Below are 13,772 nucleotides of genomic sequence, written 5' to 3' on the forward strand. Positions count from 1 at the left end.
TTTGTCAAAATTAGAAAAGGATGAATTCAGTTTAGCGCGGGTGGTGCAAGAATCAATTAAACAATGCAAAAATATGAAATCGATACACCCTGCTTGATTTGTTATCTAAAATGTATACATTACTTGGTTGTCCATAAGTTATCATCACACAATAAGTCTTGATATCTTCTACGAATCCACTCACTCCTGATTGATTATTGAGTCCTTGCTTTCAGTTCTGGTTTGGTATAGCTAGACGCGTAATGAATCCAGACTTGTTCACACACCATAACATCAGAAACGGTAATGACCTTAATATTAAGCAGTTGGCATCCCAGCCTCGATGAAAATGCTAGACGAAATAAGAATTACTCTAAAGAGTATCTGTTGTTCGCAGGCAGCTTCAACCAGCAACATGAAGATCTTTGATCGGTTTCATTTTAAAATGTCTTCAATATTTTATTCAAACAGGTAGATACTGGACACGATTTTAAATTGAATTAGAGCGAGGTACTTTTCAGAGATGTCGGTCAGTGATGAATGGATGACCCAAATGGACTGCCAGACCAGACAGGTAGTAAGTTGGACATCGAGGGAGTATAATCAGCGATGATGGTGGAACCATGTTCGCGCCATCGTGGAAATAAGTCGAATGCGGTGTGTTTGCTGACAATATTCATAACGGGCCTAATCACACTCTTCCCAGGTGATACGTCGTGTGCAAAACAATCGTAGCCGCCTACTCCGACAAAAAAGAGGTTGATGTATCAGAATATAGCTCCATTTACTTAACGCTGTCTGTCCTTGGTGGTTTTTCCGCGCTCACTTACGTAAAAATAATGCGCTGAAAGCAGATCAAAGCTCAACAATAGCCGACTCGATGCAATTCAATTCAATTTTATTTCATTCAGTTAAAATTACAGCATTACATTTAACAATCAGATATATAACATAAAATATACATATTGGACAAGGTCTAAACATGAATGTCAAGAAAACTAATTTAATGATTTTTAGTAGAACAAAGAATAAGCCTATATGTTTGAAACTCGATGGACATATCATTTAACAAGTCAGTAGGACAAAATATCACAGACGATACCAGATGCGAAGCAGAAATAAAAAGAAGAATAGAAATTGCTCGGAATACATTTCTGGCAATGAAAGGATTATTCACAAATAGAAAGGTGAAATTTGCGCTTAGGTTGAGACTAGTAAACTGTTATGTATGATCTGTCCTATTGTATGGAGCAGAAACATGGACAATAAGCAAGGCCATGGAAAACAGAATAACATCTTTTGAAATGTGGATTTACAGAAGAATGATGAACATATCCTGGAAACGAATGAAAACCAACAAAGAGATATTGCAAATGGCAGGGCGTAAACAAATTGCACTTTTGACTAGAAGGATTAGTTAAGGAGAGAAAAATCAAATACTTTGGTCATGTTAAAAGGCACCAAAACCTCTTAAAGGATGTGTTGGAAGGAAGATGAAAGGAAGGAAGTAGACCGAGAGGGAGACCCAGAATCAACTGGCCGGGAAGAGAACATCAAGAACTGGAGTGGACTAAAACTGCAAGAGTGCACCAGAATGGCAATAGATAGAGTGGTATGGAGAGATGTTGCAATAAACCTATAGATGTGCAAGATACTTAGATAGATAGATAGGCTTGATGACTCATTGCGGGCATGTCCGATTTGATAATTTCATAATAAGGAATAATGAAATAGTCAAAAACGTACTGGGATTATCAAGTGCATATTATTTTTCGGATAATTGTCTTTTTTTGTTCCAATTAATATCCTAGTTTGCCTTTTTAAAGACATTTTAAAGCCTAAATCACCCTCCTTTCACCGCGGAGAGGCTCCTGCAGTGACGTCATAATATGCTATTGCGCAATACGGCTCCGAAACTAGGCCTTTTTTCTGAGCGTTCTGAGTCGACATTTTTAAAGATATATTCCAGAATTATTGATGATTACTAAGAAAAATCATTGTCATGTTCGGAATCTCCATCAAAAACCATTCTACATGTCAGTTTGTAAAGAAAATGTAGAAAACTTAAATTAATTGAATAGAATTTCCAGCACATGATATATCCTCAAGGTAGCTAATCCCATTTGATCCATTCCTCTCACTTAATGGGAGTGCTGAATAGTGACATTTAATTCGTGAGCTACTTTATTTTGTTTGATATTTATGTTGACAGGTGGAGAAAAAATAGGGGGCAATTGTGTAGGATAAGGCTCTTGTATAATTACATGGGGGCAGTATCACTTTGTTAATGAATTTGGCTACTGATTAGGAGAAGAGAGCCTGTCAGTTTGTTCTCCTCCTTACCCCCTCCTCATTTAATTATTTTCTATCATTTCAAATAATCAGTTAGCCCTGTGTTGCCATTGAAAGGGTATGCCGGTGGATGAGAGGTTTAGCTCTGAATAAATAATAGGTTAATATGTTAATAGATAATCATTTGATCAAGATTGATCTGGGGCACATTTTGTTCTGTGATATAGAGAAATGTCCCAAAACTTTATGTGATAGACAATTAAAACAAAATCTTCACATATTAAACCCTTGAGAATAACTTCAAGACAGTTTTAAAAAAAATGGAATTACATCATCCGAATTATATCAAAAAATGAAATTACATCATCCGCAGACAAAAAGAAAGTAACCCCTTAGCTGTTTATCTTTTATGATAATAGTGAGGGTTGCGATAACAAGCTTTTTCAGGGATTGTGATGTTTTGAAGGGCTTGCGTTTCTCCATTAATTCCCAGTGGATATTGCACAAGCATTCTGGCCTCAATGTTCATCCCAAGATATAGTATACTCATTGTCTGATTGCAATTAAGTATGGACGGTCATTTTAAACGTGACCTGATATTAGTAAATTCGTGTGACTTGAATCAATTCTCACTTGTCTTGTTGATGCAGGAGAGGCCATAGTACATTATGCTGTATATACATAGATTTAAATGTTGTTTTTTTAGGATAGTTTCATTTGGAAATCATGTTAACAGTCCGTGTTTAACATCTCTTCAAGGTTCCTATTAGACTTTTAATCTGGATGGCTTTAGCTCAAGCATAGACCGTGGTAGGTCTATGGCTCAAGTAACCGTTATCATGGCATATTCATCTGCGGTAATAAACCCTAGCTGTCAGGTAGAGAGAGAGAGACAAGCGTTTATAATGTCTTGACCCTGAGTCTTACAAATCCAGCCAAGTTGCCTCTTAATCTTTTGTCTAAATAAAAATAGATTTTTTTTTTAACATCAAGCGCCTCTCCTTGCCATTTTCCACATCATGTCACTATGTTCATCAGGTAGAAATTATCGATGATTCTGAAGCAATGCTCCTGTTTTTATTTGAGCATTTCTCATGTCGGGAGTTGTCTGATGTACAGCCTTCAAGTATTCATGCTTGTTGAATCAGGTAACGCCCTACACTATATATTTTAAAAAAAGTGTTGGGTAAGATTTGCCCATCAGCATGAGGGTAATTGTGCGTGCTATCAACTATGGCGCCTTTTTATGCCCAATTTCCATAACGTTTTGCACGAACACGACCAAATTATTTAAAATTCCCCGTGTTGCGTCTATAATTACCCTGAAGTAGGTCGGACATGTAATTACTCTCATGATGGGGAATTTTTTCCCATCTTTTCTTCTTCTTCTTCTTTTCCTTCTTAGGAATAGTCTGCCTCCTTCAACCTTAAAGATTGTTGCATACGATGTGGGGTATTATGACGTCAGAAGCGAAGTTTTGGTTATTTTGGGTTTAGCCATAGAGGGCAGTTGCGAATTTGTTAGGGAAACTAAAACACGTTGTTGCAGTTAGTTATCGGCACTGAAAGTGCACCATTTTTTGGTATTTTGACACAAGCCCAATGTTGTGAGTATTTATTTACCTCTGTTTATTGAAATATGATGACTATTGTTGTGTTTGATGCTATTGGTGATAAAAATGAAGAAATGCAAATAGTGTAAAATTAAGTAAGAAAATTGTTACTCACGTACGTAAATTTACGTTGTGAGTGGGCATGCAGTTGTGTATAAAGTCATTGGGTTAGAATTAATTTCGGTAAACGTAAAGAAGACAGATATGAATATGACAGAAAAGTTGTATTATTATTAGTTTCAGTGGATTATGTTAGAAATGTATACAGCTAGTATAAGCTGTCCAATATTCAGTTGGTTTTTTGGATTAGTATGAAAGACAAAATGTTCTATAAAGAGTAGTTGACAGAAAGTAGGTCAGGTATGCCAGGGGTCATTATAGATTGGTAGTCTTTCGTGCAGCCTGTTATTAAGATTTAGGTTACCACTAAATGATATGTTGGGCCTATTATGCTTTGGTAATTAATAGTGAGTCAATAGGTTGTATCAAAGGAGCTATGAACTCATCTTAGCAGAAATATGTAAAGATATTTCCTACCCCTTACAAAAATGTACCATGTAAAAACCATGGTTTCAGTACCATGGTTACCATGGTTCTCATGGTGGATGGTAATTTGGACATAGAACCATGGTAACCATGGTACTGAAAACCATGGTAGCACCGAAGTATGATAACCATGGTTCAGTGTTAGCATGGTGTTCGGTACCATGGTTACCATGGTTCTTGGTACCATGACCATGGTTCTCGGTACCATGGTTACCATGGTTCTTGGTACCATGACCATGGTTCTCAGTACCATGGTTACCTTCGTTCTCGGTACCATGGTTACCATGGTTCTTGGTACCATGACCATGGTTCTCGGTACCATGGTTACCATGGTTCTCCCATACCTTTTGTTACCATTGTTTTCCTGTACCTAGGTTACCATGGTACTTGTACTATAATGTTACTGCACTTTCCCAGTCGCCTTTCCATTCTGCATGTAGCTTAATAAAAAGAAAGCATTGATTACATTGCATGATTGATTTTTTGTTATCATTTACAAATCTACTACCTAAATTAAGCACTTTCAGCACAGTATTCCTTATAATATCTGCCAGCCCTTGATCATTTTACTTTGAAAGAACATGCTGGTCTGCAAAGTACACAAAAATGACAGGAGCTGGCATGAAGTCCACTTTCAGCACAATTATCCATTTCTCAAGGTTCAGCCACTACTATCGCAAACATGATCTGTTAACAAAAGACTTCACAATAATGTTGATCATTATTGTCAAATGATTATGACGTATCAAACATCAAACAATGGAAACAATATGTTTACTTTTTTAAAGGGCGTTTATTCAAACGAGCTAAAATCTAGCTCGCGTAAAATATATAAAACAATTTACAGTCGAAAACTGAAGTCTATTTCTATAGCGAAAGACTGCCGCTTGTTACATTGCATATGACACTAAACACTTTCAGCACACAGCAATATTATAAGTAAATTGGTTAGTCTATTTCTATAGCGAAAGACTGCCGCTCATATTCAATAGTACAATTTACAAACTGTCCTTCCAGCAGAGGTGCGAGATTCTTCGACGATGTCGTACTCGATTTTGGTTGAAGAAACAATTGGTAGCTAGGCCTACTTGCTATGGTAGATCATAATACAGTTCAAAAATGAATGATGAATAAAAGCCAAGAGTCTGCAATGTCGATCGGATGCGAAGTCCATGTATGGCGATGGTGAAACTTGGTGTAGAGTTCCGACGTCGACGGTGATCGAAGACAGATCGAAAGTCGATAAATTCATCATTAGCCGGAGTCAGGATCATGCAGACTTGCAAACGACGAAACGCAAATCGTAGAGACGAAGAAGGTAAAGAGGAGGTTCTTACCTTCAATCAAAGTTCGACGTCGATGGTGTTCAAAGATAGAACAAAAGTCGATAATGCCAATGTCCAAATTCATTATTAGAGTTCGCAACAAACTTCAAGTTCAAACGCCAAAACGGAGGTTAACGACAAAGAAATGGTGATGGTGGCGTTGATGTTTTGGTCAAGATGATGATAAAGAACGACGTCGATATGGAAACTACTCATTTGTCATGTTGCGTATATATCTGTAATTTAAAAAAGACAATTTTGAATTAAATACAAAAAACAAATATGAATATCAGCAACTGTCAACATAAAATCACACATGCAGTCACAGAGCACAGGCAGACATGACATCGATTAGCTTAATTTGTTAATTTGCTAGATTTTTATGCAGTATTCTAGATCTATTCATTTTCTAAAAAGAATAAAACATTCAATCCTTCGAACAATATGACACTTTATACTAACAGTAGAGTTAATGACAATGTGTATGTAAATGGATAAACTTTGCTTTGAAAGTTTGAATGATATGCCCCATAAACCCGTCAAGATACTACAACAAATTACGTACATGGGATCATACATATTCAGTCTTAACTGTTATCCTGTCGAAGGTATTTTAAGTCCCAGTTGACAATGTCATAAATAACTATCTAGACATCGACTAGATCTATGTACAGATTGTAAATAAAGTAGATGATTCTTAAACTTACCCATACTGTTGTAGATTAGCCGGGAAAAACAGAATTCAGCATGATTTTACAGATCTAAAACACCGAGATGTACACGAGGCATGAAGCTGAACTGTGAACAGTGCACGTACTAGCTATATTGCTGCATGTACAAAGCACACACGTACACTGCACTAGTTGTACAGCGATCCTCGGCACACAAAATGGCTGCTCCTGTGTTGTGTAGCTGTAGCTGCATATAGCTGGTTGTGTTGGGTTGGGGCTTGTAGGTAATAGTCTTGACTTGTGCAGACCTTCTTTATGATATTTCAAGCTGTTGCACAATTTCTACATTTACACACTATTGATAAATGGCCAAATGAAAGTTGACTTTTCCACTCCTGTTTTCCCGTAATAAAAATTGCACAAGTCTTAAACTGCATTAATGCATATATTAAATTTTAGTCAGATTCCTAGATGTATAGCCAGGCCTACTTTTTTAATTGTCAGTTTTTCATTTAAACTAAAATCTTAGAAAACTAAAGGCCTATGAAATTACATAATTTTACTGGATACACGCGATATAGTTTTTCCCTACAATTCTAATAATAAAATTAAAAAAATCATAATAATCATGTTTTTTACGATTCTTCTGATTATTTGTTTAACAATTGTTTTTATATGTATTTTTGAATCATAATTGGTTCTATCTTGTTCTTAATGATTCTTATTTTTTTTTTTTTTTATAGTTCTTATATGTTTTGTTATTTGATTTCATGCGTCCGGTAAAATGATTTCATGCGTTCGGTAATTTGTTGTTGTTTTTGTTTTAAAAAATTGCAAACGATTCCTACCGAACGACTCATACCTGCACATTAATTGTATACTAACAAAGGTTATTGTATGCTATTATTATTAGGCATTATTATCTATGTAATACTTATGTAAACATGTATAACCTCCTATTTGTTATTTGAGCGCAGAATTAAATCAATCAAACAAACAAAACAAACACAACATATGCTACTGAACCATGGTTAGAAACATACAACTGCCAATTAGGTACAACAATGTACCATGTACAAATTCGGAAGTACCATGGTATACCATGGTACTTGTCATATAACCGTGGTAAAACCATGGTTCTTGCACGGTAGTACCATGGTTAGAGACGAGTACCACAGGTACCATAGAGTACCATGGTACAAATTTGGAAGTACCATGGTATACGATGGTACTTGTCATTTAACCATGGTAAAACCATGGTTCTTTGATGGTAGTACCATGGTTAGAGACGAGTACCACAGGTACCATGGTGGTACCATGGTTTTACCATGGTTTTACCATGGTTACCATGGTACTTTTTTATAAGGGCTAACTCATATTATGCCATTTATTTACAGTTATTTACAAACCTGTTTATTATTTGACTGGATAAGATAAACAAATGTTGGATAGATTATTTGATTGTCATATCAGCTATGCTAAGTAGCATATTGGATGCATTATTCTAGTAATGCTTATGATTGTGTTTTTTATCTTTTATTAAAGGTTGAACCTTGCACCTGCCAGTTTGGAGTCTTGGTATCACAAAAGGGTGTCGCTGTGTTATTCATTCGTCAATGGTGTCTTTTGGTTAAGTGAATTAATCGTCAATCGTCAATCGTCAATCACATCAGTTCAACAACAGCTTGGTAGTGAGAGCTACAAGTCAAGAACGTCAAGATGAATACCATCAGTGAAGATGGTAATAATGAGACTGTGAAGTCCAGTGACGAGCTGGTTGGCCTTGGTGGTGCTGTTAACGTTGATGACATCACACCGCATGATTCAGTGAGCCAATGTGGGGGAAGCACTACTATCTCCACGTCATCCAAGTCCTCAAGGCTAAAGGCTATGGCGAGAAGGGCTGCTCTTGAGGCAGAAGCTGAAGCCTTAAGAGAGCAACAGGAGCTCGAGATGGAAGAATTCCGCTTGAAGCAACGCAAAGCCCAGCTGTTGCTGAAAACCCAGTTAAAGGTTGCTCAAGCTGAAGAGAGGGTGTATCAGCAAGATAATGCTCCATATGCACAGTCTGTTGCAGGAACAGGTGGACCTACTCCCGCAAGGTCATCCGTTGTGCCTTCAATCACGAATAACTACAAACCTGTTATGATGAAGCCAGATGAGGACGAAACTGTACCTTCTCCTCACACACAGACGGAAATGCTGCTGCTGCAATTACTGGAGCAAGGACAACGACAACAGCGGGGGCTGTTAGAGTCTGTATCCCTTCCTCATGCCACTCTGTCTACCTATCAAGGTGATCCGCTGAAGTACCATGAGTTTTGGAGGTCCTTTGAGAACAGTGTTGACCAAACTTCAGTAGACGACGCTGTCAAGCTGACACGCCTCCTGCACTATTGTGCTGGCGACGTTAAGAAGTTGCTTCAACCATGTATGATTATGAAGCCTACAGAGGGCTATCACAAGGCAAGGATTCTACTCAAAGAAAAGTATGGAAATCCAGTAATGATTGCTCATGCCTGGCTTAGAAAGGTTACTGAAGGAAAGAACATTGCTGCACAAGACAAACATGGACTAGCTGAAATGGCGGATGAAATTCAGATTTGTGTGCAGACGCTAGAAGCAGTAGGTCAGGCATCTGAGCTGACTTCTCAACATGTTCTGCTGAAGATAGTAGAGAGGCTACCATACCATCTGAGGACAGGATGGTTAAAAGTTGTAGGAAGAGCTAGAAAAGAGGGTCGACTTCCAGCTATTACGGATTTGGTTGCATTCTTGCAACAGATTGCAGATGAAGAGAATGACCCTGTCTTCGGTAGGCTGACAATTAGAGATCAAGGCAGTAAGATGTCAGCATTTAAGAAGTCTGGGAAGACATCGAGAGGGGTCTTTACTACTAGTACAGATGCTGAAGGCAGCAAGACACGGAGCTGCATTCAGTGCGGTGGAGAGCATTCCTTATTCGGCTGCAGTGAGTTTAAGCAACTCAAGATTGAGGACAGGCTTAAACTGGCCCAGAAGGAAAGATTGTGCTACAATTGTTTGAAGAAAGGTCACATGACCAGGGACTGCAAGTTAAATAGGACATGCTCAGTAAGTGGGTGTAACAGGAAACACACCAAGTTTCTACACCTTATCAGACAGCCTTCACAGACTGATAGCACGGAGTCTCGGAGGGATATCGGAGAGTCATCAAGTGATGCCAGGAATTCACCAACGTCATCTGAAACGGAGGCAACTACTCATCACTCGTCATCCTCTCATGTTGCTGAAGAAAGTTGTAGTGTCATAGGGGCCGGTAGTAAAGTAGTGCTACCTATTGTTCCCGTTCGAGTACGAGCTAGAGGGAAAGAGGAGTATTTTGACACTTATGCCTTGTTAGACACATGTTCAACATCAACATTCTGCACTTTGGAGTTGACGCGTAAGATCGGGGCTGAAGGCACAGAGCAGAGCCTTTCCATGTCGACTCTAGACAAGTCAAGGATTGTCACAACATGTAAAGCAGTCAACCTGGAAGTTGAAAGTCTGTCAACTCAATATAGAGTCAGTCTCCATCATGTATTAGCCAAAGAGAAGATAAATGTTAGCAGTGCACTTGCTGCTGATAGAAGTGACATTCGCCAATTTGCCCACCTTGCAGATCTGAATCTACCGGCTGCTAGACCTCAAGACGTCATGCTACTAATTGGACAAGATGTGCCAGAAGTATTGGTACCAAAGGACGTTAAGTATGGCGAACCCGGGCAACCTTATGCTGTGAGGACGGCATTAGGATGGACCGTGAATGGACCAGTTGGGAACCGGCACAGAGACCATGACATATCGTCAAGCTTTATTTCCAGTGATGCTAATTTGGAGCTTCAAGTGGAAAGGTTCTGGTCACTTGAATCAGGGTTGCTAGCAGAACAATCTAAGTGTATGTCTGTCAATGACAAGAGAGCTCTGAGAATTTGGGAGGATAGTATCCAGAAGAAGGGTGATCACTACCAGTTGTCTATACCCTTCAAAGAGAGACCCCAAGAACTGGCTGACAACATATATGTAGCAGAAAAAAGGCTACAGAGTCTTGGTAGGAGATTGAGGCGAGATGAGGATCTACACAGACGATATACCAAGGCTATGTCAGGATTGGTGGAGGATGGATATGCAGAGAGAGTAGAAGAAAGAAATGCAGGTTCAGGCAAACCTGTTTGGTATCTTCCTCACCATCCTGTTGAGAACCCTAACAAGCCGGGCAAGACAAGAATTGTGTTTGACTGTGCATCTACATACCAGGAAAGATCGCTCAATGATGCAGTTTTGCAAGGCCCTGACTTAACAAACACACTTCTGGGTGTTCTCTTGAGGTTTCGACAGGAGCCGATTGCCATTATGGGGGACATCCAAGCGATGTTCCATCAAGTACAAGTCCCGCCTGATGAAAGAGATATGCTGCGGTTTCTCTGGTGGCCAGAAGGAGATATTGAGAGACAGCCAATGGTCTACAGGATGTGTGTACACCTCTTTGGAGGGACCTGGTGTCCCAGTGTTTGCAGCTTTGTACTGAGGCATACCGCTGAAGACCAAGCCGAAGAATTCTCCCCAGACGCAGTAAACGTGGTAAAACGCAACTTTTATGTTGACGACTGCCTGGTATCAGTGAAGGAAGAAGATAAAGCAGTTCAACTCGTAGATGAGCTGAAGAGAATGCTGAAAGGAGGAGGTTTCAACCTCACAAAGTGGCTAAGCAATAGCCCAAAGGTAATGGAGTCTGTGCCTGCTCATGACAGGGCAAAGGAAGTGGAAGGACTCGACTTAAGTTATGATACCTTACCGATTGAGAGGGCCCTGGGTGTCAAATGGAACATTGAACTAGATACCATGACGTATGGAATCACCCCGAAACACAAGCCCTGTACCCGTCGTGGAGTGCTGAGTGAGGTTTCCTCGGTATATGATCCGTACGGATTTGCAAGCCCATATGTGTTGAATGCCAAGATCATTCTGCAAGAGCTCACGGCTATGAAATTGGATTGGGATGAGCCATTGCCAGAGAAGCAGCGTGAGAGCTGGCTGAACTGGAAGAGAGATCTGCTGCTTATGGAGGATTTCAACATCAGCAGGTGCCTAAAGCCTCATGATTTCGGAGATGTGACGGAGTACCAATTGCACCACTTTTCTGATGCTTCAGAGAGGGCATATGGTGTGGCCTCTTATCTCCGAGTGACGAACCAGGAGGGCAAGGTCTATTGCAGTCTAGTAATGGCCAGGACTCGGCTCACTCCGCTGAAGAGAGTTACGATACCTAGACTGGAATTGATGGCAGCGACGCTTGCTGTGAGACTCGATGGTATGCTGAGACGTGAGCTAGACTTCACCCTGAGTGACTCTGTGTTCTGGAGTGACAGCACTATAGTGCTCCAGTATATCAAGAATGTGGAAAGACGATTCCACACATTCGTCGGAAACAGGATTGCAGTAATCCATGAAGGATCTGACCCAAAGCAGTGGCACTACGTCAACACTCGGCAGAATCCGGCTGACGATGTCTCAAGAGGGATGACAGCTGAGGCGTTAACAACCAGCGAGAGATGGGTGAGTGGACCCAGCTTCTTATGGTGTGAGAATGAGTCAAGGCCTGCAAGTCAAGTCTTAAATGATGTCAGTCTAGATGGCGACCCTGAAGTTAAGAGCAAGGACAAGGCTGGGGTTTATATGACAACTCTCTCAGAAGAAACTGCCTTAATGAACAAACTTCTTGAACACTACTCCTCGTGGCACAGGTTGAAGAAAGCAGTTTGCTGGCTACGGAGGTACTTGAAATGGCTGAGATGTAAATGTACACAGGGTCCTGAAGGCATTTCAGCTGAACTTTTGCATGGAAGCTTGGTGGTGGAAGAGATGAAGGACGCAGAGGAGAAAATTCTGCAATATGTACAAGCAGTCAGCTTCCCTCATGAGATGTCAACCTTGCAGGCTGAGCAGAATGACAGTGCACACCAAGAACAGAGCTGTAAATTGGTCAAGAAGACAAGTCCAATCTACAAGCTAGACCCAAGGATGATAAATGGCCTACTGAGGGTAGGAGGAAGGCTTGGCAAGGCAATGTTGCAAGAGGAGGCGAAGCACCCAATTATACTTCGCAATGATAGTCATGTCGCCAAGCTTATCCTGAGTGAAATCCATGAGGCATCGGGACATAGTGGCAGAAATCATATGTTGTCTTGCCTCAACCAGAAATATTGGATTCCTGCTGCTGGCTCTGTGATCAGAAGGATACTGACTAGATGTGTTGTGTGCAGAAGGCAGCGAGGGAAGGTTCTTGAGCAAAAGATGGCGGACTTGCCAGTTGACCGGCTTATTTCAGATGAGCCCCCCTTTTCAAGAGTTGGAATTGATTATTTTGGACCGTTGGAAGTGAAAAGGGGTCGGAGTGTCGTAAAGAGATATGGGGTGCTATTCACATGTCTTACTGTGAGAGCAGTGCACCTTGAGATGGCAGATTCCCTTGACACAAGCTCTTGCATTAATGCTATCAGACGCTTCATTGCACGCAGGGGAAATGTGAGAGAAATTAGATCTGATAACGGCACTAATTTGGTTGGAGCAGAGAGAGAACTGAGGACCGAAATACAAAGTTGGAACCAGGCTCAGATACATGATACATTGTTGCAGAAGAATATCAAATGGACATTCAATCCACCCGCAGCTAGTCATCATGGAGGGGTGTGGGAACGCCAGATCCGAACTGTGAGGAAGCTGCTGTGTTCCTTGGTTAAGCAGCAAACCCTGAATGATGATTCATTGCATACACTCTTCTGTGAGATTGAAAGCATCATGAACAGCCGGCCAATCACTGAGGTGTCCAGTGATGTAAATGATGTGGAAGCCTTAACTCCGAATCATCTGCTTCTACTCAATGCAAAATCACCACTGCCTCCCACAACTACCAGTGAAGCAGACAACTATGCCAGGAGGAGATGGCGCCAGGTGCAGCTTTTAGCGGATACCTTTTGGTCGAGATGGGTGAAGGAGTACTTACCACGGTTGCAAGAGCGGCAGAAATGGGCTACTTCACGACGCAATATTCAGGTCGGCGATCTAGTTTTGGTAGTTGATGAGCACGCACCACGTAACTGCTGGCAGATAGGAAGAGTGCTTCGAACCATGCCAGACCGAGAAGGCAACGTTCGGCAATGCGAAGTGAAGACGCAAACTAGCACACTTCGAAGACCTATCGCTAAGCTCTGTTTGCTCCTGGAAGTGGATTCCTGAGATTTTATGTGTTAAATCGCGTTAAGGTGATATCATAATGGATCATGGTTCATTGGATGGCACATGGATCTGCAATATTTGTGGTGTAA

At 40.6% G+C, this 13,772-nt stretch overlaps 1 protein-coding gene across 1 annotated transcript; it reads left to right on the forward strand.

Moving 5' to 3' along the window:
- Positions 1-3,710: 3,710 nt before the first annotated feature.
- On the forward strand, positions 3,711-13,683 carry LOC100890693. The gene is made up of 2 exons (XM_030999179.1): positions 3,711-3,878; positions 7,972-13,683. The coding sequence occupies exon 2, from the start codon at positions 8,146-8,148 to the stop codon at positions 13,681-13,683; it is 5,538 nt and encodes a 1,845-aa protein (XP_030855039.1). The 5' UTR covers positions 3,711-3,878; positions 7,972-8,145.
- Positions 13,684-13,772: the final 89 nt, after the last annotated feature.

This window comes from Strongylocentrotus purpuratus, unplaced genomic scaffold, assembly GCF_000002235.5.
Source record: "Strongylocentrotus purpuratus isolate Spur 01 unplaced genomic scaffold, Spur_5.0 spur5_scaffold_5, whole genome shotgun sequence".
Classification (NCBI taxonomy): domain Eukaryota; kingdom Metazoa; phylum Echinodermata; class Echinoidea; order Camarodonta; family Strongylocentrotidae; genus Strongylocentrotus; species Strongylocentrotus purpuratus.